This window comes from Pelecanus crispus, chromosome 3 (genome assembly GCF_030463565.1).
Source record: "Pelecanus crispus isolate bPelCri1 chromosome 3, bPelCri1.pri, whole genome shotgun sequence".
Taxonomy (NCBI): Eukaryota; Metazoa; Chordata; class Aves; order Pelecaniformes; family Pelecanidae; genus Pelecanus; species Pelecanus crispus.
The window spans coordinates 101,553,517-101,577,788 of NC_134645.1; the positions used below are offsets into that span (position 1 = coordinate 101,553,517).

The 24,272-nt window shown below is 36.4% G+C and overlaps 1 protein-coding gene across 1 annotated transcript in view; it reads left to right on the forward strand.

The window, feature by feature from the left end:
* LOC104027713 (protein eyes shut homolog) overlaps positions 1-24,272 on the forward strand; it is a 961,671-nt gene that overhangs the window by 41,924 nt on the left and 895,475 nt on the right. The window contains exon 3 of the mRNA XM_075707654.1: positions 24,049-24,242. Coding sequence (XP_075563769.1) covers positions 24,049-24,242 — 194 coding nt within the window. The remainder of the gene's footprint in view (positions 1-24,048; positions 24,243-24,272) is intronic.

A 24,272-nucleotide genomic window follows, 5' to 3' on the forward strand; every position in this document is an offset into this window, starting at 1 on the left:
TCTTTTCGCATTATTTCAAAAGAACAGCAGCCTGATTGAAGTTTATGTGTTCAAAAAGCTAATTGCTCATACAGTTGGAGAGACCAGCATTTCATGTAAGTAAATTTGAATGAAAGCAATTAAATTTGTTATTTCTAGAAATGTAAGGTGTTAAAGAAGCATTGCATATTTAAAGAATGTAATACATTCAGGTCTTTTACCATGCCATTTCAATTTAGAATTTTCATTTTTTGTCCATTACTATGTGGGAAAATTATTGGTCTGTACATTCATGATTATATGTTTCATTTATGTAGAGTAGTTCAGGTCAGGAGCTCCAAATAAAGAAGTTTAAATAGTTTGCAAATTACTTTTAACTCATGGTTCATTTGGAATCCATCCTGGACATTGGTGGTCTTGCCTGCAAAATAGGCAAAAAGTTCAATGCAGGGTAGAGAATGGTTGTTGATTGATTGTTTAGTTTATTTTCCAGAATAATTCTTCTAATTCCGAACAAGCCATTAACACAAGAGTTCTTTTATCACTCTTCAGGGAGCGGGACCCTGGGTGTTTTGACATGTTTCAAAGAGTTCAGTTCTTGTTTTAATTTTGACTCACAATGATTTATAAATATAATAGGCCAGTGTTCTGAGAATGCAAATCCCTTGAAAACCTTCCAGCACACTGACCATAATCACACAAAAGCAGGTATAGCTTATGTGCATTGAACCTAAATCCCAATAACCAAAACATATACAAGAAGGAGGGTATTCACATAGAATCATAGAATCGTTTAGGTTGGAAAAGACCTCTTAAGATCACCCAGTCCAACCATCAACCCAACACCACCAATTTCATCTTGTCCTATCACTAACTACTTGGGAGAAGAGACCAACACCCACCTCACTACAACCTCCTTTCAGGTAGCTGTAGAGAGCGATAAGGTCTCCCCTCAGCCTCCTCTTCTCCACACTAAACAACCCCAGTTCCCTCAGCCACTCCTCATAAGGCCTGTGCTCCAGACCCTTCACCAGCCTTGTTGCCCTTTTCTGAACACGCTCCAGCACCTCAATGTCTTTCTTGTATTGAGGGGCCCAAAACTGGACACACTATGCCAGGTGCGGCCTCACCAGCGCCGAGTACAGGGGGACAATCACCTCCCTGCTCCTGCTGGCCACACTATTCCTGATACAGGCCAGGATGCTGTTGGGCCACTTGGGCACACTGCTGGTTTATGTTCAGCCGGCTGTCAGGCAGCACCCCCAGGTCCTTTTCAGCCAGGCAGCTTTCCAGACACTCTTCCCCAAGCCTGTAGCGTTGCATGGGGTTGTTGTGACCCAAGTGCAGGACCCAGCACTTGGCCTTGTTGAACCTCATACAGCTGGCCTCGGCCCGTCAGTCCAGTCTGTCCAGATCACTCTGCAAGGCCATCCTACCCTCGAGCAGATCGACACTCCCACCCAGTTTTGTGTCATCTGCAAACATACTGAGGGTGCACTCAATCCCCTCATCCAGACTGTTGATAAAGATATTAAACAAGGCTGGCCCCAAAACAGAGCCCTGGGGAACACCACTTGTGACTCGTGGCCAACTGGATTTAACTCCATTCACCACAACTGTCTGGGCTAGGCCACCCAACCAGTTTTTTACCCAGCAAAGAGTACGCCTGTCCAGGCCATGATCTGCCAGCTTCCCAAGGAGAATGCTATGGGAGACTGTGTCAAAGGCTTTGCTGAAGTCCAGGTAGATGATGTCCACAGCCTTTCCTTCATCCACCAGGTGGGTCACCAGGTCATAAAAGGAAATCAGGTTGGTCAAGCAGGACCTGCCTTTCATGAACCCATGCTGGCTGGGCCTGATCCCCTGGTTGACCTGCACATGCCTGTTGAGCGCATTCAATACGAAGCTCTCCATAATCTTTCCTGTCACCGAGGTCAAGCTGACAGGCCTGTAGTTCCCCGGGTCCTCCTTCCGACCCTTCTTGAAGACGGGCATCACATTGGCAAGCCAATTAGAAGAAATGTTTCAAAAATTTTATCTACCTAGTCAAAAACAGTCAAAAAATCACAGTATATTAAATATTCATAAGTATAAGCCTCCAATCACAATTATATGCCTACAAATGCATAAATAGATTGTAACATTTTATATACTTCATTGTTGGACTGCATCGATAACTATAGCCTTTTTACAGCTTTGCTTAATGCAATCTCTTAAAAACAGCCTCTGTACACAAATGGAAACACTCATCTCTTACAGCCATAAGAGAGGTAGAGAGATTAAGAGAAAATCCTTTTAAAAAATGTCTTCCATATGCTAATTAATAGTAATAGTAAACTTATATCATGACTCAAGATCAGCAGTATCTCCGTAATTTTTGTAGGAATATTCAAAGCACTTAATGATACTATGCAATAAGACAGCAAATTAAAGAGAATATAAGGCTGTACAGTCACAGGCCAGGTAGAAGAGAGAGGACTATAAATGAGCTGGAGTTACTGACAGCAGTAGCATCATTTTAAAATAACAAAAATAGGCAGTATGGAATAATGGCACCCATCCATCAGAGCACTTAAAAAATGTAGGTAGCAGAAAGAATCACCATTGTTTGTCAGTCTCAGTTGATATGTTCTGTCCCTTTTGAAAAAAGAAAAGACAAAGAAGATTGCTTCTTCCCTAGTGAACAATGGAGCAGACTTAGGGAAGAAACCTCCACATGGCAGTGTAGTGAACAGGACAAAGAGGCAGTGAGAAAAGAGACTGCAGCTTATGCAGAAGACTACTAGAGAGGAGTACGGATCAGACAGCTGGGAATCAGTGGTGTTGGAAAGAACTTCCTAGGGACTAGAGTGACTGTGCAAGAAACCAAGCCCAGAAACAAGAACTAATCTGAAGAGAAGCCATGGAGGAGGAAAAAGCTATGTATGAATTCCTTTTATTCTAGCTGTCTGGGTCACTTTGAGGTTTTTTTGTTTATAAAAATAATTATTCTATCTCATACTCGAATCAAATCTGGCCCTTTTTTAAAAAAAAAAAAATTAAAAACCTTTCAGATGTTATTTAGGAACTCACTGTAATGAAGTGTTCACCTTAAAGAGGAGGCTGACTTCATGACCTGTTGCAGTATATTTATATGCCACTGAATAAAATAGAATTTAAATACATGCCTGTGTACTTTGCATAAATTTTATTCCCTTACTAAATCAATTCCAAAGAGAATTCTAAAAAAATCCCAACTCATTAATATCTCTTTCAGCTTATCTCATAACTTAATCCATCCAGATGGCTTTCCATTTCTTTGAGGAAATCTGAAGGAAATCAAGATTCCAACCAAGCCAAAACCAACTACACCAAAACCAGAACAAATTTGGTAGGAAAAAAGCAAAGCAAAGCAAACCGAATCAAACCAAACAAAATGAACACAAAACTTTAAATTATAGTATTTCAAAAACTCAATTTACTTCAAGAGGCAATGATGTGATTTCTTCTTGTGGTCAAATTACCCAAAAAAGGTACTGACACACTCTAATACTACTTCAAAACGAAGAAATTTGCACATACATAGTGTGACTCAACTTGGGGAAACTTGAACAATACAGCTTCTACTGGAAACAGTACTTAGTGGAAAGGTGAAAAAGGAATATGGGAAGTAGTCTTTCAGTCACATTACAGCACAGTTGTACATTTTTCTGCAAATGGTTGCTGTGGGTTAACCCTGGTGGGCAGCTAAGCCCCACACGGCTGCTCACTCACTCCCCCCAGGTGGGATGGGGGAGAGAATTGGAAGGGTAAAGGTGAAAAAACTCATGGGTTGAGATAAAGACAATTGTCCTGGTTTTGGCTGGGATAGAGTTAATTTTCATCACAGTAGCTAGTATGGGGCTACATGTTGGATTTGTCCTGAAAACAGTGTTAATAACACAGAGATGTTTTCATTATTGCTGAGCAGTGTTTACACAGTGTCAAGGCCTTTTCTGCTTCTCACCCCACCCCACCAGCGAGTAGGCTGGGGGTAAACAAGAAGCTGGGAGGGGACACAGCTGGGACAGCTGACCCCAACTGGCCAAAGGGATATTCCACACCATATGACATTGTACTCAGCAAGAAGAGCTGTGGGGAAGAAGGAGGAAGCAAGGGATGTTCAGAGTTATGGTGTTTGTCTTCCCAAGTAACCATTACGCATGATGGAGCCCTGCTTTCCTGGAGATGGCTGAACACCTGCCTGCTGATGGGAAGTAGTGAATGAATTCCTTGTTTTGCTTTGCTTGCGTGTGCAGCTTCTGCTTTACCTATTAAACTGTCTTTATCTCAGCCCAGGTGTTTTCTCACTTTTTCTCTTCTGATTCTCTCCCCCATCCCACCAGGGTGGAGTGAGTGAGCGGCTGTGTCGTGCTCAGTTGCTGGTTGGGGTTAAACCACAACAGTTTAATAGGGAAAGCAAAAGTGGCACTTGCAAACGCAGCCAAAACCAGCACAATATCATAAGTACTTCAGTATGTATACATCAGATTGCCTTTTTCTTTGTCAGTTAGAAGGTAAACATGCTACTGATTAGCTGGCTGGCAGTATCTTGCACCTGTGAGAGAGTGTAATGCTGGTGTAGTGCAATGAAGATGTGATTTTTGCTATTAACAGTAGAAGACTTCAGGCTGCATGCTGACCCAGTAGTGCAGCAGCTCAGCCTCACCTAGGCCTGAGAGCTGGGTTTTGTGAGTTTAACACATGCTTGGAGACACAGTGACTGCTGTCTCCCCTGCTCCAGCTTCAGCTCTGGGGATGGCCCTTCTGAGAATGGCGGGGGTGGAGGGGACACCACCCATCCCACCCACCCGCAGTCAGTGGCAGAAAAACAATAGCCCTTTGTGTGTGGGGGGCTGGGGGCCAAGGCTTCAGCTGGCAGCCTAGGAGAAGGACATGGTCTCTGATTAGAAAATATATTAAAAAAAAAAACCAAAAAAACACATGCACAAAAATACCCTAGACTTGAGACAGAGGAGGAAGAAACCCCTTCCATGAACATCATTCTTTTCATCAAGGCATCAAGATGCCCGTAAATCTCATAGATAAGGCTTGAACATTTACCCCTTTCTTATTAAGAAAGAAAGAAACTGTCAACATTGTGCTCCAGGGAGACACTGGAAGGGTGAACATAACACCAGACAAAGGGAGTATTAGTAAATTTTATTCTATAGGTATTTTAGGGCTTTTAGGTATTTCTGTATTAAATAGAGAGTATGGACTATTAGACAGTTAAAATATTAATTGAACTAACAGTAAATTATTGGGTCATATGGTGTGTTTCCTTTTGCCCATAATATTTTGTGCATAATATGTAACACTTAGTCTCTACCAAATTCATAATACAGGTGAGCAGAATCAATTTTTCTACAGTCAAAATCTGCACTGTGTTGACCTCTGTGTCCCCTATGCTATTTTGTCACTTCCTCTAGTTCTTGATCTAACTAAATCCATCCTACCTTTTCCATTTGATATCATCCCAGTTCAGCCTCAGCCTAAACACCAGCAGAAGGGTAACACTGGTTGTTAAACAGCAAACGAGTCAGGAAGGTATAGCTAGAAGCTTTCTTGCTTTTTGGTTCCATCTACAAGAGCAGAGAGTTTGGAAATGTAACTCTAGTCATCCAGTATCAGAAACAGTGGCATTAGTGTGTAGCACTTAAATAACTCAATAATTCATTTAGGTAATGTTTACAGTTCAGATTTAGTTCCTAAAAATTCATGCATTAAACAATCACATAGCAGATTGAATGGAGCTGTCCTGACTGATAACACTGTATATTGAATGGGGCTAAAAAACTCTCACTCTTGAATTAATTAAGATTGCGTTTGGTTTTGTTCACTCAGAAACTCAAGTAGTTTTGAAAGCAGACAGGCACCTATAAGCAAAGTATTTGCGAACACATGTCCATTTCCTAGTGCTACCAGCATTTTTGTTTTGTCTTCTGTATTCTCAAATATTTAATTTTGCTTTGTTTAAAGGTTTTTCTGACCCTTCAAGTCAAGAATGGGATAATTAGCACATTTTGTTAGCAGACCACCAAAAACCTTTTGTTCTACCTAACTTGTGCTGAGTGCATGTGTATTTTAATAATACGCTACAATACTGTACTATACTAACTTTTTCTGCTATGGAGCAGGAAAAATAAAGTTAGCAACTGTGACATAAACCTGACTCAGCCAGAGCTTTGAATTGGACCTACTTGCACTTTCTCATTAATATGGAAGGGCTTTGAATAGCTATGTTTTATAAAAGCATAATGAGAACAATGAACTTTTAAAGAGAGACGTTATGACAAAGACAAATTAAAATAAAAAGTTCTTTGCTATGTCTTTTCCTCCAGTTTTGCTATGAGTTCCCCAGGTCTTCTGTCAATCCAGTTTTCTGGTTTGAAACAATTTCTACGCTTTACTTCCTGGGACAATAAGAGAAATGTCTCTCTGCCATTCACCATCATGCTTTAGCTCCTTGTCTGTTTTCTTTGTTTCTTGGAAATCCTTTGCTTTGTGCTCATGTTGCTTACCCTGCTGCTCACAGCTCTGTCTGGATTTCTGCAGCTTCAGTTGTACTCAAGAGTGATTTCACCCCTTCCCTCCGGCAGCCTTCTTCTAATCCATAGTGCAGTAGGCAGGAAAAGTTAGAACAGACAGCGTTCCTTTATGCTGCTCACTCACATGATTTTAAAAAGAATTTAACATGTAATAACTTATACTGTCTTTTTATATGAAGAAATTACCTAACAGGTACCTAACTTTTTCATTTGGAACTCCCTCCACCAGAGATACAAACTTCCTTTAAGAATTAAAGTTAAGTTTCTTGCATAATGACATGCCACCAGAAGTTTGTGCTCTGGGAAATATTTCCAGACACAAAGTCACAGGATTGATAACACCACTATTCAATATACTAATCTTTCTCCCTGGGCTAGTAATTAATTACGACTGATGGAGAAAGGACACTAGAAATCATTGCACAGTTTTCTTTATTCTTCAGAATAAGTATAGGAAGACTGACATGTTTAAAATCTCAAAATACTTGTTTTAGTACAAGATATTACCTTAAGTAATATAAAACAATGTTGATTTTCTAGAAACAACAAATTAATTTATTATTAACTGTTGTGGCTTTTGATACAATTTATCGTTACCATTTGCAAATTACACCTTTAAGACTCTCAGGATTTCTTGCAGTTTTATGTCTGAAATTTAACACCTTAGGGTCCTGGCTCAAGATCTGATCCTATGTCTGGACCTAATATCATCCATCTATACCTACAGTGTAGGCTATTGAGAAGATGGAGTCAGGCTTGCCACAGTTGTGCATGGTGGGAGAATGAGAGACAATGGGCATAAATTGAAACAAGAGAGGGTCAAACGATATTAGGAAAATGTTTTTCACTGTGTGGGCGGTCAAGGACTGGAACAGGTTACCCAGAGAGATTATACAATCTCCATCTTTAGTGATTTAGAAGACTAGACTGCATAAAGCCCTGACTAACCTGGTCTGACCTCATAGTATATCTGGCTTTGAGCAGGAGGCTGGACTACAGACTTCCTAATGTCCCTGCCCTTACACCCTATGATAACAGTGGTGAAATAAACTAAGTGTGAATAACAATATTTAGAACCACTTTTAGTTTCAGATTGCAAATAACCCTAGAGGTAAAACACATGCTAAGTGTTTGTTGTTAAGAACAACCTATGGTTTGTATAAAGTGGGAGTGTTTTTACAATGACATTTTGATTTTTTTTCATTTTCCGTAGAATTCATTAGTCCAGAGAGAGAGACAGATAAGTGTGGCTCTAGACTCTGGACACCAGGACAGGACCCTCATCCTTATCTGTGAAAGGGTTAAGAATCTGGAACATATTATGCATTTCTTAGTTGTTATGTAAGTTCCCTAACCTCTAGACAACAAAACCATGTTCACTCACATCTTATCATTCTCTCTTGCTCAGTAAATATGTAAATAGGCAATCTATACTTTTTCCTAATAGAGTTCTAAAAGTAAACACACTGAACACTTGCAGACTTCGATACTTGTAATAATAATAGATACTGAATACACATGGTGGGGCTTTTACATTTGCATACAAATAAATTATGGCTATACAGAGTATTAAATAGACAAAAGCCAAATTTATCTTACAAGGATAATAACAAACTGTAAATTATGACAAAAAGTCACTATTTCAAAAGCCTTTCAAATCCTTGAGAAAGGTTTGAGAATTCCTTTGTTCATTTTGCTGATAGATTTAAATCCTTTTAAAGTGAATTTAAGTCCTGAAACTTCCTATTTGCTGAACTATTCAAATAATACCAATAAAAGCAATCTTAGCTCTATTAAATTTAGGGCATTTTCAAAATGAATGGAGTCTACAGATGAAAATAAAAATACTGTATAGGAAAAATGAAAAGATTATGTTAACCACTGTCCATTTTAATTTATAAGTTAGTATATGTGTGAATGAAACCCCTAAACACATAGGTAAGAATACATCATATTTGAAGTTGCTTTTCTTCCAAGATGCAGGACATCGTTTCATTGGCTTTTTTCCAAACAGTAATCAGACATTTCAAAACATGTTTTACCACCTTGGCAGTAAAACCAACAGACTAAGAAAGATTATTTTTATCAATTAGCCTTTGCAGCTTGCTGCAAAATAAATCTGTGGTAAAACCATATTCTCTGATTAGCTTTAATCCATTCATTTGGCAAACTTTCAGATATTCTTCATTGACTGGCTGCATGTTATTCAACATCAGCTGTCTAGAGTTTGGTGTCTAACCTGAAATATTTGTTTAGTTTGCCCTGTTTAGTTAGAAGAAAAAAAAGATATCCCAGGAACAATTCACTGCATCTGCCCTAGGTATCTTTTTTGGATGGAATGAACCATCTTCTAGAGGTGTGCAGTTTAAACTGTTGGTTCTAACAGGGGTTAAAGTGAACATCTAGTTTATGTATGGCCCAAGTTAGGTTGTATAAACTTGCATTACAGGGCATAGACCTCCTAAATGGTGGGAGAAAATGGAGTCTTCTGATGCTGTAGAGTTCTTACTTACTACTGAAGGGGTCTTTTTATTAACCCAGCAAGTGTCTTCACTATTAAATTCATGGGGTTTTTTTCACTTTCCCTGGCTTTCACTGCATTTGGTTTTGTTATATTGCTGCCATTGTATGTGTCAGTATGTATTGATAATTAAACATAGGATTCTGGAAAAAACACTGCATATGTAAAGCCAAAAAATTATAGTATAATTGAAATCTTAGGAGTCATCTGTGCAGAAAATGTTTCAATAATAATACAGTTAAAGTTCTTATATATACACTTCTCGGTTTCTAATCCTTTTCCAGGTGCTATGCTCACCCATTCCCTGCTCCTTATACTGCTGTTGGCAGCAGGGGTGTTATGGTGAGTGTTATTGCAAATATATTCTTGGAGTCCTTCACCAGGAGGAATATGTTTGTGGTTATGGTTTCATCTTCCTTGCTCTAGGATCCATTTAGGATCATGTTTGCTAAAAAACACATTTATATACCTTCTTTTTCTTCATTGGGCTGCAGTTCTACATCACATCTGAATTTACTGTATATGGTGGGGTTTATGTATGCTTTTCCTTTGTTCTTTTTGTTGCCCTTAAGACCGGTTTTGTCCAGCTCTAGGTCTGCATTTCTTTAACTGTTCACTGGTTAGGTGTTTACAGCTGTGGGGTCTCCAGTGCCAAGCCTGTGCCTCACCTCTTATTATTCCATACCTCTACTGCCCTATGCTGCATGCTATGTCTACAATTTTCAAGGACTCTTTTACCATACCAGGCCTATATTTCTTTATATTACGTCACTATGTTAGAGCCATAAACCCATAGTGGTACTATCAGCTTTTGAGGATGACTATCCTTTTTATGAGAGACTCCCAGAACGCATTCTTCTCTCAATATTAGTGCCCTGGCATATAGTCAGGCACTGAGTACATTCTACATCTACATTGTTTACAGAATTGCCAGGTGCTGCTAGGCTTTGCCCAATAATCAGGGATTCAAATACTTCCACTTTGTCCCATTAAATAATTCTGATAGATGTCAAATTTGGCCTCAGGAAATGAAAATATCCCCAAGGCTATTGGAAACTAAAAGTTACAGTTCTAAGAAGCTTTGAATGTTCAAAACCTGATTTTCTTGCAAAGGGTATAATACTCTGTTGTTTCTCAGAGTCTAATAATGTTATCAACTGCTACAGTAAGCAGACCTTTTCCTTTCCACCACAATTCTAATAGAATGTACAGATGACAAAACTTAGTTATCTAATTTTAATTAATATTTATTTTGTTTTTCTGATTTTCTTCTATAGGTACTCCTAGGGAGTAATTTTTTCTCAAGAATAATTCATTACAATAAATTAATGCATAATCTAGAAGATGAGAAGATAAATTTGGATTATGAGATGATGTGATGTGGTCACTTGAAAACATATCACACATTTTATCCATATGAACAGCCTTCATTTTACGCATTAACACAGCTGAGCCCTTGGGATTTTTTGTCAATCAATATTTTTAAAATTTAGTAGCTAGGATAAAAAATCAGCAATATGGAAATACTCAAGTTAAAAACAACATCTTTTTTTCACCAACAACATAAAGGTTATAAACTGCTTTTTTAAACAGCTATTCTCAACTTTTTTTTCTTCTTCTGCCTCCTAGGATACAGGAGGTATCAAAACAGGGCTATTGGTAGCTGCTCAGCCCATCCTACTGTTTTTATATTACTGTGATGGGCTCCTCTTCCTGAGATTCAAGGGCTCTTTTTGCTCTCACTTTCTATACCACCCACTCTCTCCTCCTCAATATACTCAGTCCCCACTGCTGCCTCAGGCTTTCTTTTATTTAGCACGTGTCCCTGGTCTCTGCAGTTGCCTAAGGACTCACCTTCCCAGAATATATTCTTATCATTTACATCTCTTCCTCAACCCTTATCTTGCTTATTGAATTTCAAGTGGGTATGTCTCCTGAAGATCTGTTTCCCAGGTCTTTAGTAGTTGCCTCAAATCTACAGTCATATTTCTGAACACTATTAAGTAATTTAGTAGGAATTCATGTCAGCCCAAATCCTCTTTCACTGTAATAGAAGGACTTTGCCATTTAGACTTGTGATTTCTGAAGAACATGGAAAAAAAATAAATGTATATGTCTTAAATAGTTTCTTTTGTCAAAGACTTGAACAATCACTTATCTTTTGAAAAGAATATTCCCCATGTCAGTTTCTTTCTTCTTGATTAATTGTAAACCTGCTTCTACACTACTTCAGATTAGAAAAAGAAGATATATAATCTCTAGCAATAATTAACAATTAACTGCACAACTGTAGAGACAAATGAATCACTGGCTCCAGTCATTCACATCTGTCAAACTCATTTTGAAAATAATTTTTTTAAGGGATTCATAAGAATCTGTGAGTTCTAAAGGTTGAAGATGTTTAAGGGAATTAAAGGGTATAAACAACTGTATATTGCTGCGAACTTCATCTGAAAACTTGACAGCGGTGAACATACGTCAACATTTTTGTCAAGTTCAGTATTTACAGCTGTGTATAATATACTAGTGCTGTGAGCTGCATTTGACTGCAGGTGTATTTTGTTGATTTAGAGTTGATGTACAAAGATGTACATAGCTTGGTACCTGTTTACCCAAGCTTTTTTGTCTTCTCACACAATACAGTTTTGACTGCAAACAAGAGAGAATGCCAAGCTACACATGACATATTTTGTTATGTAGGAAAGTGTTCAAGTATTCTAATGAATCCATTTGATTTTTCAGCCCATAAATATCTTTTGTCATCAGTCAGCTGGTTGCAGTAACTTTGAGGAGAGAGGACAAAGTTAATCATCTGTCATGTGCTTCTAGAAAATCTGTATATTAGAAGAGAAATACCAAAATGCCAACTTTCCAGCTGCTGCTTTATTTAAGGCTCTTCTTCCTGCATTCATATAACTAATTGAATTGCTCACTATCAATATTTAAATAATTGCATCTTTAATTTATCCTAGTTTCAGAGGAATTCTTGAAAATATTACTGCCAAAAGAATGGAAGATGATGATGATGATGAAAATACTACTACTAATAATAATAAAAAAATAAAACAACTAAAACCCCCTGAATAGTTTTACAGTTCTTAAAGGTTTACATTTATTATGTTGTAGTCATGATTGCTGAATATTGGGATACAGAGTACAGGCATGTTAGAGCCAATTTTTAAAATTCTTCTAGGGAACTTCCAGTTGCAGTTCAGTTTCTTTATTTGGACCTCAATAGGTATTAGCCTAAAGCTTTTGGTGTCCAAATATCTAAAATCTACTTCTACTCTGGAGGAAAGAAAGCTGAGGAATTTGCTGAATCTACTTATTGTATCTACCGATGCATTTTATCAATATCAGTTCATCAGGTTTTATAGGATTTCTTCTGATTTACACCAGATTATGTGAGATGATACTGAGATGAGTTAGCAAATAAACACAATTATGACTGCCCAAAAACTGGGAGGTGTGTCATTTTGCATGTTTGCATAACTGAATCAAAAATAACCCAACAAATCTAACCTATATCACTTTACTGAAGAAAAGTGTGTCAAGAAGGCAGTCAGAATAAATTATGCAGACTACAGTAAGCCTCTTAGCACAGTGTTAACAACCACTTTTCAAAAATAATATGGTTGACTTACATGTTCCACCTTCTAAAGTTGTCATTTATCAGCATATTTTACAGTGCCAGCAATAGAACTTCATTCTAAAGGTGCCTAGAACATTTTTTGAAATGGGACTTCATAGGATATCAAAGCATCTAAGTCACCTTCAAAAATGAAATCTAAAATTCAATATGGAGTTGCCAACACTACTTCATAAAAGATATTTTAAGATGTGAAATAGTCTAGCTATACTAGAAGAGACTTCTAAGTGAGATATCTCACATAGCACATTCATTTTGGATGTCAAGTTATTTAGATGTTTTCAAAAATGTCACTCAAGTTTTTTATGTGATTTTTAAAATCTAGTTTTATGGTGCTAGAAAGTAAGTGCTGACAATCATAAATAACCAGATTGTACATAATGTGGCTAAAATTGTTATTTGTGTCGTGAACATTTATAAAATAGAATGTCCCAAAGTGTTTTGAGTTGTTCAGAGTAATTCTGGCTCATGTATACATAATTTTAGGCATTTTGTCAAAAACTCTGCATTCAATGCCTTCTGAAGGGGTTTTGCTCTTTCTAGCGCTTTGTCAGTCTCCATTTTGAAGAAAAATAAGAAAACTAGAAGAAAATTAATTTCTTTAAACAAATAAATTAAAATTTTAAAAATATTGATTTTCCACATTGTGGTCATAGGGTTTTTAGCTGTGAGGAACAAAGTCTACAAGTAAATCAAGATTGGTGGAAGCAAAAATACATTTATTAATTTGACAAAAACAGTTGAGAAAAGAGCAAACAAACAAACAGTTTTGGTCTACAAAAGCTGTTTTTTCCCTACAAAACTTCTTTTGCCTAATAATGTAGAGTATTTTTAATGTTCCTAAGGAGTCTACTGAAGAGGTAACTTCACCAATATATTACCAGGAATCTCAAACCGCTTTAATTTTTAAATAATTTCCATTACCATAATATCTAAGGTTTAAGGTAATATTTGTGAGTAAGATGGAGTGTTGAAGATCTGAGAAAATATTTTTTTCAGTTACTTATCCGGGTTGTATTGATCTGGTAAAATTAAACTGTCATGTGATTTTGTGAATCTCAAGCAGTAGTACAGAGATAAATAAAAATGTAGGAAATTTATACATTATCCCAAATAGAAGCAGACAAGCTCTGTCTGTCTTTTACTCTACTGACCTCAGGTATTCGATGAATACAGAGATGATGATGATGATGAAAAATGCAAACACATTTTCTTTTCCACTTTTCACTAAGAAGGTCTAGCCAAATTTGCCACAGTCTTTCATTACATTTATTTTATCCATGAAGATACAGCTTTTCAAGAGAATTTATAGTGAATTTTAAAAAAATAATTAAATGTGAGTGCAGGAGCCAAAGTTACATTTAAGTTAGGGGAAAAGCACTACTCAGTCATTTAATGTAGTCTTGAAAACATATACCAGTGTGACTCTGCATGCTGTTGAAGGTGTGATCATTCTACATCTTTTATATAAATTTCAAATGTTGCTAAATTTTTCCATTACAGATATCAAAGATTTGAATCATACTGTTACAACGTTTATCTGACTTCAGACCACAAATCATGTTCAAATGGTTAGAATCTCATATTCAATTAGAAGAGACCTGTTTCTAGGTTTCATGCTTTATAATAAATCTTTTGCTTATTTTACCATTCAAACTGGCTGTTTGTTGAATGGAGTAAGCAGAGCTGCAGTTATATGGACACAAGTTTATATTGTGCTTGCTTTTTTTTTTTTTTTTAATCTTCCCCCGCAATATCATCTCCATCATCAGCTTTTCTTGTATTTAAACTCATCTGTTTGTTAATCAGAACATTTCCCCCTCTTTTTCCGAATCAGTACATTTACACAAGCCCTTAAAATTTAGATTTCGCCATTTGGGGATTCTGCTGTTGTATGTACATTGGCTTTTCCGCTAAGTTGTAGTTTCTTCTTTCTTTCTTTTTCATGATATCACATTTCTCACTTTGTGCACTGTTTGGAGATAAAAGGTCCAAATATTGATGTAGTCCTTTTAGTAATAAAGTGTTAAAATAAATAGAATTTTAATCAATCTTATTATTACCGTGATTAGGTCAAAATATGTACAAGCTTTGCTCTTTTTATCTGCTATTCTATTTATTTTGTTGATCTACATTAAGTTCTTTCAGTTAATATAATGGTTAACTTCCTTGTAATCCTGCATTGGCTAGCAAGTGGGCAAATATGAACAGAAGTATAAAAAAGACACATTTTTTAACTTGTAATAGCGTCTAAATATATCTATGTAGTGTTAAAATACATTAAGATCTGGACCTTTCTGTTACTAAGTTTTTAGTGTATCAGTTCTGGAATAAATTGAGAATCTATTTATTTTTTCAGTTAATATTTTTGGTATATTTTACAAACCAAAAGCCTTTAAAATACCCTGAATTACAGATTTGACTGCTTTGGCATCTAATGAAGTATTTTGTTTAGTCTATGCAGGTGCCTATCATGCTTACTCTGGAGAATATTAGAGAGTATGGCTGCCCCACTAGGAAATCTCTACCTCCCACCCTTCCTCCCTCCCTTCCTCCCTTATGTGAGTGAAATATTAGGAAAATATTATATGCTTTAATTCTTCTTTACAGAACTAAGATTTAAGAACATTTTACCATCATTATGCATAATGACCAAGTTATGTCTGTTTCAGAAAAACATTTATTCAAAGTTTCAGCTAAAAATTGCTCTTCAGAGATTCAGTAGAGAAGGCTTAAGTTCCAAACATACCTATGGGACATGAAACAACCTCATTTTAGTGTTTTCTTTGATGTGAAATAGATATCTAAGCTGAAGATCTTCCGAAGGTTTGACCTTTGGAAAAGAGGCAAACTGAGAAAACAACTGAGTAACTCAGACCCTAAGGAGAAGCAGAAGCCCTAAGGCCTCCACCACCAAAAAAAAAAAAAAAAAAAAGGTAGGATTTCAACAGGCAGCTAATTGTTGCTGCTAAGAAGTATTGAAGCTACCACTCATTACTCCACTAAACATAATACAAGGAAGTATGGTTTGCCTGCTTCACAAAGAACAGAAAGGTTCAGGACCTTTCAGCTTCCAATGGGATTTTTATAGACATCCATAGAAGTCTTAAGTAACACCTTGCCCATTGAGAATTTAATAGACTTACAGTGTTCCTTGAGGCGTGTTCCCTTTCCTGTATTATTAAGCTCTTCAGGAGGGATGTTGCTTTTCAATTCTAGCTGGCTGTAAACACACAGACAATAGAGCAGAAAGGGCTGGATCATATTTGTTCTAAATATAAGCCTATTTTCTTCTTTAAGGATTTTGCACTATCATTTACTAATAAATGCTTTTATTTTCTGCAACAGCCCTTGACAATCAGGAAATATACAACCCTGTATTAGTAATATTAACAGCTAAAGACAGATGCCCTTTTGGTCATTTTACCCCTTTCTTGCTTCTGTAATTTTTTTTTTCTGTTCAATTTAATCTTGCTGCTTTACCCACAAGAAATTTTTAAAACTGAAATGGTTTTTATCTGTTTCCACAAGAAGCTTCTCAAATATCTCTAAATAACTTTTTCTGTTCAATGGTTCTACCTTGATTCCCATCCATACTAGATTAATCACCCATTATCTGTACATTGCAAACCCAGGGAGAACTTGCACCTCTTGGATTCTCTGTTCTTCCTCCTCTATTCCAGCTGCATCCCTAGGTTTTGCCCTGCCCAGCATGGTGTGTCCTTGCACAGCCTGCCTACCTTCACTTGGGAGACACATTCTGGTATTAAATTTCCTTGAATTGTCTCTGTCATTTACTCAGAATGGTATGAAGTATTTAATTTTATTCTCACTAACGATGTATACAAACCAGCACTTTTAAATCTCTCACCAGTGATTATGATGTTTTATTTCCTGTGAACAACAAGAAAGTATTTGGTTCTCCACTGAAAAATGAGCAAATAAAGCCTAGTTTTGCCACCCAATAGAGTTCCTTCTGTTTTGGTTCACAATGCATTTGGCACTTTGTTGTTGTCTGTACCCATTTATGTACAGTTATATACTTAATATTTTTGTGCAGGTTTATTTTCATATCTTGTACTTTTGCAGTTTGAAATCACACAAACTTTTGTATTTTAATGAAGAAAATTTCTGTCCCACTCAGTATATTGATTTGATCTAACCTATTATCATTTAGGATTTTAATAAAAAGTGTATGTCCCATTCATACGTTTAGAAACCATACTGAATAATGTCAGGCACAATGCTAGTCCATGAGTGCCAGGAGAGACCTCCTCATTTCTAAGAGGTGGAATACTTCAGAATTCAGAAGTATGTGAGCCATCAGGGACATACCTTGCATTGGAGCATAGGAAAGGTCTTGTTACCTGAGGGGCAGCTGGGGAACTGAATTAACACTATCTGGAGAAACTGTTGCCTTAGAGAAAGGAGTGATTAATCATTGCATTTTTAAAAACACCTTCCCAAAGATGGATAAGTAATCATATAATTGTACTGTAGTAAAAACTGTGGAGTATTAGTGAATTCACTGATAATGGATACACTTAGATTTTCTTCTGTACCTGGTGTGTGGTAAACACCAGCAGCTGCCTGCAAGAAGAAAGGTAATTTTAAATCTAGGCTTTTTAAATCTAGGGCAGCATTGATGTTCTTGATAAAAGTCACAGCTCTCAATTTGAATATTATGGCTATTCTTCCTGCTGCCCCTAACAGCAACTTGAACACCCCTTTCTGCAACAAACTGAGGCACTAGGAAGTTATTTTAGGCTAGGAACAGTATATTGATCTGTTATAACTAGGGTGATGCCCTGCTCTTGCCCCAGGGAATAGTAGCCTTTCAGAGGCAGTGACAGCCCATGCACATTGCCTTAGCAGTGGCCAGGGTAACATCAGCTCAGAATCAGCCCAGCTCTATTTGCTTCAGCTATTTTAGAATTTCTGAACACTGTGCTTAGTCAAGATAAGAAGTAAAACTTAAAGTTTATAAGGACTCTTGATGAGTTTTTCCAGCAGTACTGTAATTTTCTCTCTAATAGGCTTTCCTCTGATGGAAGCTAATGTTCTTCTCATTCATTTACTTCCAAAATGTCTATTTTCAAGTGTGCTGATTGGAGCTTTTGTACAAAGCACATCAGTGAGCTTTGATACTGCCTATTTGGTCTAAAATTAAGATTGTAGCCTTTATAATCTTTCATGGCGATTTGCACTCACTCTCTTCTGAGACCTAGATTTACAGTGCCTTAAGTAGATTTCATTTTGATTCAAACTTTATTGAACCTTCATATACAGAAAAAAGGTGTTGTTCATTGGTTTTGATTAGAAATTTATATGAAGATGCAAATAGTGTATTCATATTCCAAAGATCAATGCTTTTAGTGCACCAGTAGAAATATTGGTATATTTCAAGGTTTAGATATACAAGACAAAAGCTTGTGATTCAGTGCTGGTTTTAAACAGAAAAAAATATATTCTTTCTACAAAAAGAACTTTTAAAAATACTTTTTGGTTTTACATTTAAAAGGAAGGGCAGCTGATGAAACTTAGGAAAGTAAAAACAAGGAGTGAACTGGATTCGACTAATTATAATGGTTGGACTGGATGATCTTAAAGGTCTTTTCCAACCTAAATGATTCTACGATTCTATGATTCTATGATAATAAATTTTAAACTGAGCTATGCAGAAAAGGATTAGTTTAATTGCAGAAATACTTTCACTTAATCAACTGAAATCTGATATTCCTCAGGTTAAAAGAGCCTTATTCTGAAGTTACTTTTAAAGTGAACAGGAGTTCTAAACATTAATAATGGCATGACATAAGAAGGACATGAAATAAGAGGTGGGTTTCTATAATTTCAGTTGTGAAACTGAACATATTAAAAAATTAACAATAATTTTAACAATTGGATTATCATACTTGTCTTCATTCATTTTTTATGCTAACCTTGAAACATTATTGCTTCGTTCTAACTAAAGTACAAATAAGTGAATGTATATGGGTGTAACATATGCTGTTTCCTGAAATACTCCACTATGCCTTATACATAACTGCTCTAGAAAATACTGATTTTTCATTAGAGGAATAACAAAACAAAAGTACTGAAATCATATTAAAGCACAGTATGCTAAGATGATCTTTCACATATTTTATTCCTTGGAAAGAGAAATGGTTGTATAAATATGAAGCCCAGAAAGACTATTAAAAATAAAAAGCTATTTATTTTAATCAGTAAACCCCGATATTTATGTAAATGGCACTATGTGGTATCTTAACGAACTGACTGATGCTTATCAAAGGTGTCAGGAATGTCCTTTGACTTTTAGTGGATTATCATTATAACATGGTAGTGAAACTAATGAAGGCTAGAAAGGATACAGATAAATCAAAACAAGGAAATACTGAGGGATTTTTTGTCATATTTTTGGTTTTGGTGAAAGGTTTTATTCTCTTCATGTGTAAAAGCAACAGAAAATGCTGGAAATAAGGTTCAGTTCCTTAAACTAAAATTCATTATCTTTTATATTGGTCTACAGGATAAACTTTACTCACTCATACCTGCTTTTTAATCTTCCACAGTTTTTATTTTATTGAAGTAAACCAAACAAGAATTCGCTATATTGAAAGACCATGGTGAATCAATCCTACTGATGATGTCTTTAATTTCTTGAATTTTCCTTTTTAATCAGGATATTCAATCAAGTTGGAAACTATTTTTTTTCATACTGAAGTTTCTTGAATCAGCTACCTCCCATTAGAACATGGTTTCTGCATTTATTTTCCTGAGAATTTGAACAATATATCATAGCTTTGAGTAGCTAATCATTCATCAGTGAACACTAAAGGGACTTCTGTATTTTCTTTTTGGGTCTGACTGAGGGAAGAAATACTTCTGTTGAAATTGTTGGCAACAGAAATACACAGCACCTATGTCAAATACTATACCTATACTCTTGTTATTGATATCAAAGTAAAATAGGAGGTTTTGCATCAAATCTATGCAGTTAAAAGAATTTGCCTTGCAATTTTTTTTAAGTTTCAGATCTCCAAAACTTGTACAAGCATTTTCAATATGCACTTACAGGTTGGACTGATGTATTGTTCTCAGCTGCATTGTTCATTGCTTAAATATGGTCTTCCTTCAGGTGTTTACATTTGACTTCAGATTATACAGATCTATTTTTATCCTGTCCCCTCTTTACTTTGCTTATAACAACAGCGTTCAAGAGGTCAGTAAATGTTAGCATGGCTATGAAGTTAAGTATTTAAACATACCTAAACAAGAGGCACTGATGAAGACAAAAATGTGTAAATTTTTAAATGGTAATTTGGAATGAATTCCTAACTTTACGCAACTATTAAGAGGTTTTATATACATTTTGAGTCAAAGTAGATAAACAGATTTGCAAGTTTAGAGGACCAGTAGTTCATCTGTTCTGACCAAAGGTTGTTATATTGCTTACCTATATATTAAGACTTCTGTTTTATATATGGTTAAAGTAGTATCTTTCAAAAAGCATTGATGTGAAGACATCGGCAACTGTAGAATCGAGTTCTTTCATAGTAGTCTGGTACAGAGACCGCACTGGTAAAAATACGTGATGTTTTTCTAACTTTATTTTGTTTTGCTTCTCTCTTCAGTCATTTGCTTTTGTTACACTTTTCTCCACTGCATTAACGATCCCTTTAGTGCTTGATATTTTCACCATCCAAAGGCTGTAATCAAGTCACCTTTCAATCCTCTTTAGAAAATAGATTGAGTGTGACATCAGGCTTGGGAATGATAGAATAAAAAGCTCAAAACACCAATTCTCCAGAATTCCTTTTATTGACTTGATTTGTCAAACTCATCAGGCATGGATGTTCAGGTGAAAAAGCACTTCTCTTGCTTTTCACATAAGGTGCTGAATACAAGAAATTATAAAGTAGAGGAATGTCAAAGGCATAAGTAGCACCAATGATTAAGGAAACATTCCTGCTCAAGACTGAATTCTTACTAAATGATGTTAGGCAGTTGATAGAGTTTTTTTATTGAATTCACTCTAGAGAGACCTATGAAAGATGTGACTTGTGTTTTAGACCATGAGTGCAGTTGCTGTCTCAGTATCTTCATTTAAAATGATCCCCCTTGACCTGGTTAGGTAATTGGTTCCAAATTCACACTAAATGCACTGTTTTTTTCCAAATTAACAAAAATAAAAATAAGATTTTTTGCCTTTTGCAAGCAGGTACCAAGGAGAAAAAAAGTTAAACACCTTTTTTGCCATCCTTGAACTATGCATTTTTAACTTGATATATCTCCCATGCTGCAATTAACAATATTTCCTTATCTCCTCTCAGGCTTTTCTCTATTCCTCTTCTAGCTACTTTTAGTATTCCCTAAAATAAAGTTGCACTATCTCTTTTTATTTTTTTTTTCCTAGTTTTGCTGCAAATGAGCATAGCATTACCAAAGAGGCACCTCTTTCATCTGATTTCCCCAACTGGCCTTCATTGTTCTGTGCTATTTTGTTCATTTAGTCTTTCCCTGTTCTAATAATCCCATTCAGTGTTGTTTTTTAACAAAAGGCTAAGAATATCTTGGTAATAGTGGCAGAAAAAAATGGGGAGCACTGAATGGATTTGGGCGTAGAAACAATGGCAGGAACAACTCATTAATCCATTTGCCTTGTGGAATTACACTTTCTGGCTTTTCTTTGGGTAGAGCAGTTGGAGTCACTGTTTTGCTGATTTGCCTTCTCCTGTTTAGTAATGTGGGTGGGTGAGGAGCACCCATCCTTGTCAAATATGCCAAATCAAAGGAAAAAAATAATGGGTTAAATATTGATATATAAACTCATCTATGACTACTGCTGGGGTACAATATTGTACTGAAGTATAACAGGACAGCTACATACTAAATGGAATTAGAAGAAACAATTGACCAACCCATGTCACTTCATGTTGCAAATATTCTCTTAGATATGCACTAATACTTGTCAATGGCCTTGTTCTGACAAATGGCCTTCTTGGCTTTTCCTATTAGCAAGGCCTAACATCTGCAAGTTGCAATACACTTTTACTGTAATTTGGTTGCTATGGTGATGAGGGATAGCAACAAATTCATGAAAGATTCTTTGAATGTCTTCTCATGCTGAAGAAGAGTGAATAATATGTCCTAAAAAGATAGATCCAATTCATTTTGCCTTATTGGAACAATTATTTCCAATGAACTGAGTGATAAAAAGGAAATTGTGTTTTGACCTTTTTTTCTGCTAATGGGATTTTCTTGTATAGTGTTTGTTGCATCAGCTGTTCTGGTATATGATAGAGACAGTGTGATATTTGGATCTCCTGGTAACTGTTGCTCTATATACTTACAGTTGCTCTATACAGCTAGTCTGTGTTGGTAAGGGAATTATTAGAGGCTCGCATACTTATCTCTTAATTGGCTTAGAATGACTTAGCTATGTTTACCTGGCAGTTTACAATTCCAAGTTAAAAGTATTCTGTTTGCCATTTCAAAAGTATACATCTTTTTGTAAAGGATAATTTATTGGTTTATGAATGTCTATTTTTAATGCAGTTGATTCAAGTGACTAACAAAATGTGGAATCAATACATACTACTACTTCAGAATAGATTTATTATGAAGTTAATGCTATTGCTACAGCACATTATTGAAAAATGTTTCTGACGTAATCTGTAAGTATGAGTTAGAAAGGTGGTTTAAATCAGAGTACCAAAGTACAGAATATGTAAAAAGCATATTTCCTGCATAATTTTCCAGAAGTAAATTGAAGTAAATTCTTAGCTGCTATAATTCTGCTGTATCTTTGATGTTGCACAATTAAAAAGAGTTAATTGTCCAAAACACTTAGACATCTCATAATTGTTGAGGTATGGAGGCTGACTGGTAAATCTCTGCCTGGGATTACAATAACTGAACAGAACATTGGAAACTACTGGACATCATACAAGAAGTTGCTGATCTTAACAAATAACTGAGTGGCTGACAAAATTTACAGGTAGCACCATGAGTGATGACTAGATTCCACAGTTAAGGGAGAATTTTGTGAGAGACAGGAAAACTTCACAGATAATTAAAGGGGGAGAAATGGGGACTTTTCAATGATTATTTTCTTGCAAGGCCAATAGAGCCTAGGCAACCATATCAGTAATCCCACATAAAGCCAAGATTATCTAGGTAACCATATCAGAAATACTGAATTTGTGTATGGAGGTGACGAAACTGGGGCCAATGGGGAAAAACACTTAGGAAAGTGTTGTTTATCTGGGAGAAGAAACGGGTGAAGAAAGGTAGGGATCAAGGTGCATGGAAGAAGTACAAATATGGGAAAATGCAGAGAAAAGGTGACAAAAGCACTGGCTGAGTGTAAGCAGGCTGCAGCTCATTACGCTTGTCTGGCTGAGCCCTGCATCTGATCACTGCAGTCTCTTTCTTTACTATTTCTGTGTTACCACCCTTCCTAGTGGGCAGGGGTTAAGATGGACTAGCAACTAGAATGATACCCAGATCTGGAATGACTCAAGGTCTGAGCCAGCAAGTTGGCAAGAGGTCCAGGATCCTGGTATGGATATCAGACAGACTTAAAACCTGTGCTAATATTTGAGGGATCCATTAATGTGGGTTTATTTGTGCATTTTAAAAGTGAGGGAGTGTGTATGTTTGCTGGCGAACTTCAACGCTGACTATCCAGAGAGGAGGAAAAGGTTGGAGCCATCATTGCTGTTCATGCTCCACATGAGTGCTGTTTGTATTTATGTGGTGCAGGGAAAGACACTGCTCTCCATGTTAATCCATGTGGTCACTGTGTCTGCGGGGGGTGTGTGTGTGCACACGCATGATTATGTGTGCATCTGCTGAGAATATATTCAACTCCACTACTGGCTGGATCTATAAACAGGAAAGGGAACAACTTTCCTCAATAATAACCACTGCGAAAGAGATGTTCAGTGACTCTTCAGTGTCTCCTGGGACTAAGGTTCCAGTTCTCATCCTTTGCTACAGAGGAGTTTACTCACTCCCACATACTTCTACCATGTTGATTCACCAAATCAAACAAAACATACAGGAATATTTTATGTTTTTGCTCTTTAAATAGTGATAGTTAAAGGTGTCCCAGTCAATAAATGGAGCTTCACAGCGTAGACAATTTAAGAACAATACAATAAACAAAAGCCCCTCAATCTCTCCTAATATTAAAAAAAAATAGAATTAATGAGAAATAATAGGGAAACACAACATAGTGACAAGGTAATGTTTATGGGCAGCATATCAAGAAGTATCACTCACTCAAACACTCCCTAATTTTTTATGCTTCTTTCTTTTAGGTCCATTTTGTGAGGAAACTGGTGATCCTTGTGCATCTCAGCCATGCCTGAATGGGGGCATATGCCAATATAATCAATCTGGACATATTTGTGATTGTCCTGCTGGTTTTCTTGGTCACAGTTGTGAAATTGATATCAATGAATGTTCTTCAAGGCCATGTCAGAACAGAGGTACATGTATCGATTTGCCAAATGTAAGTATAAACTTCAGAGATCCCTATTTG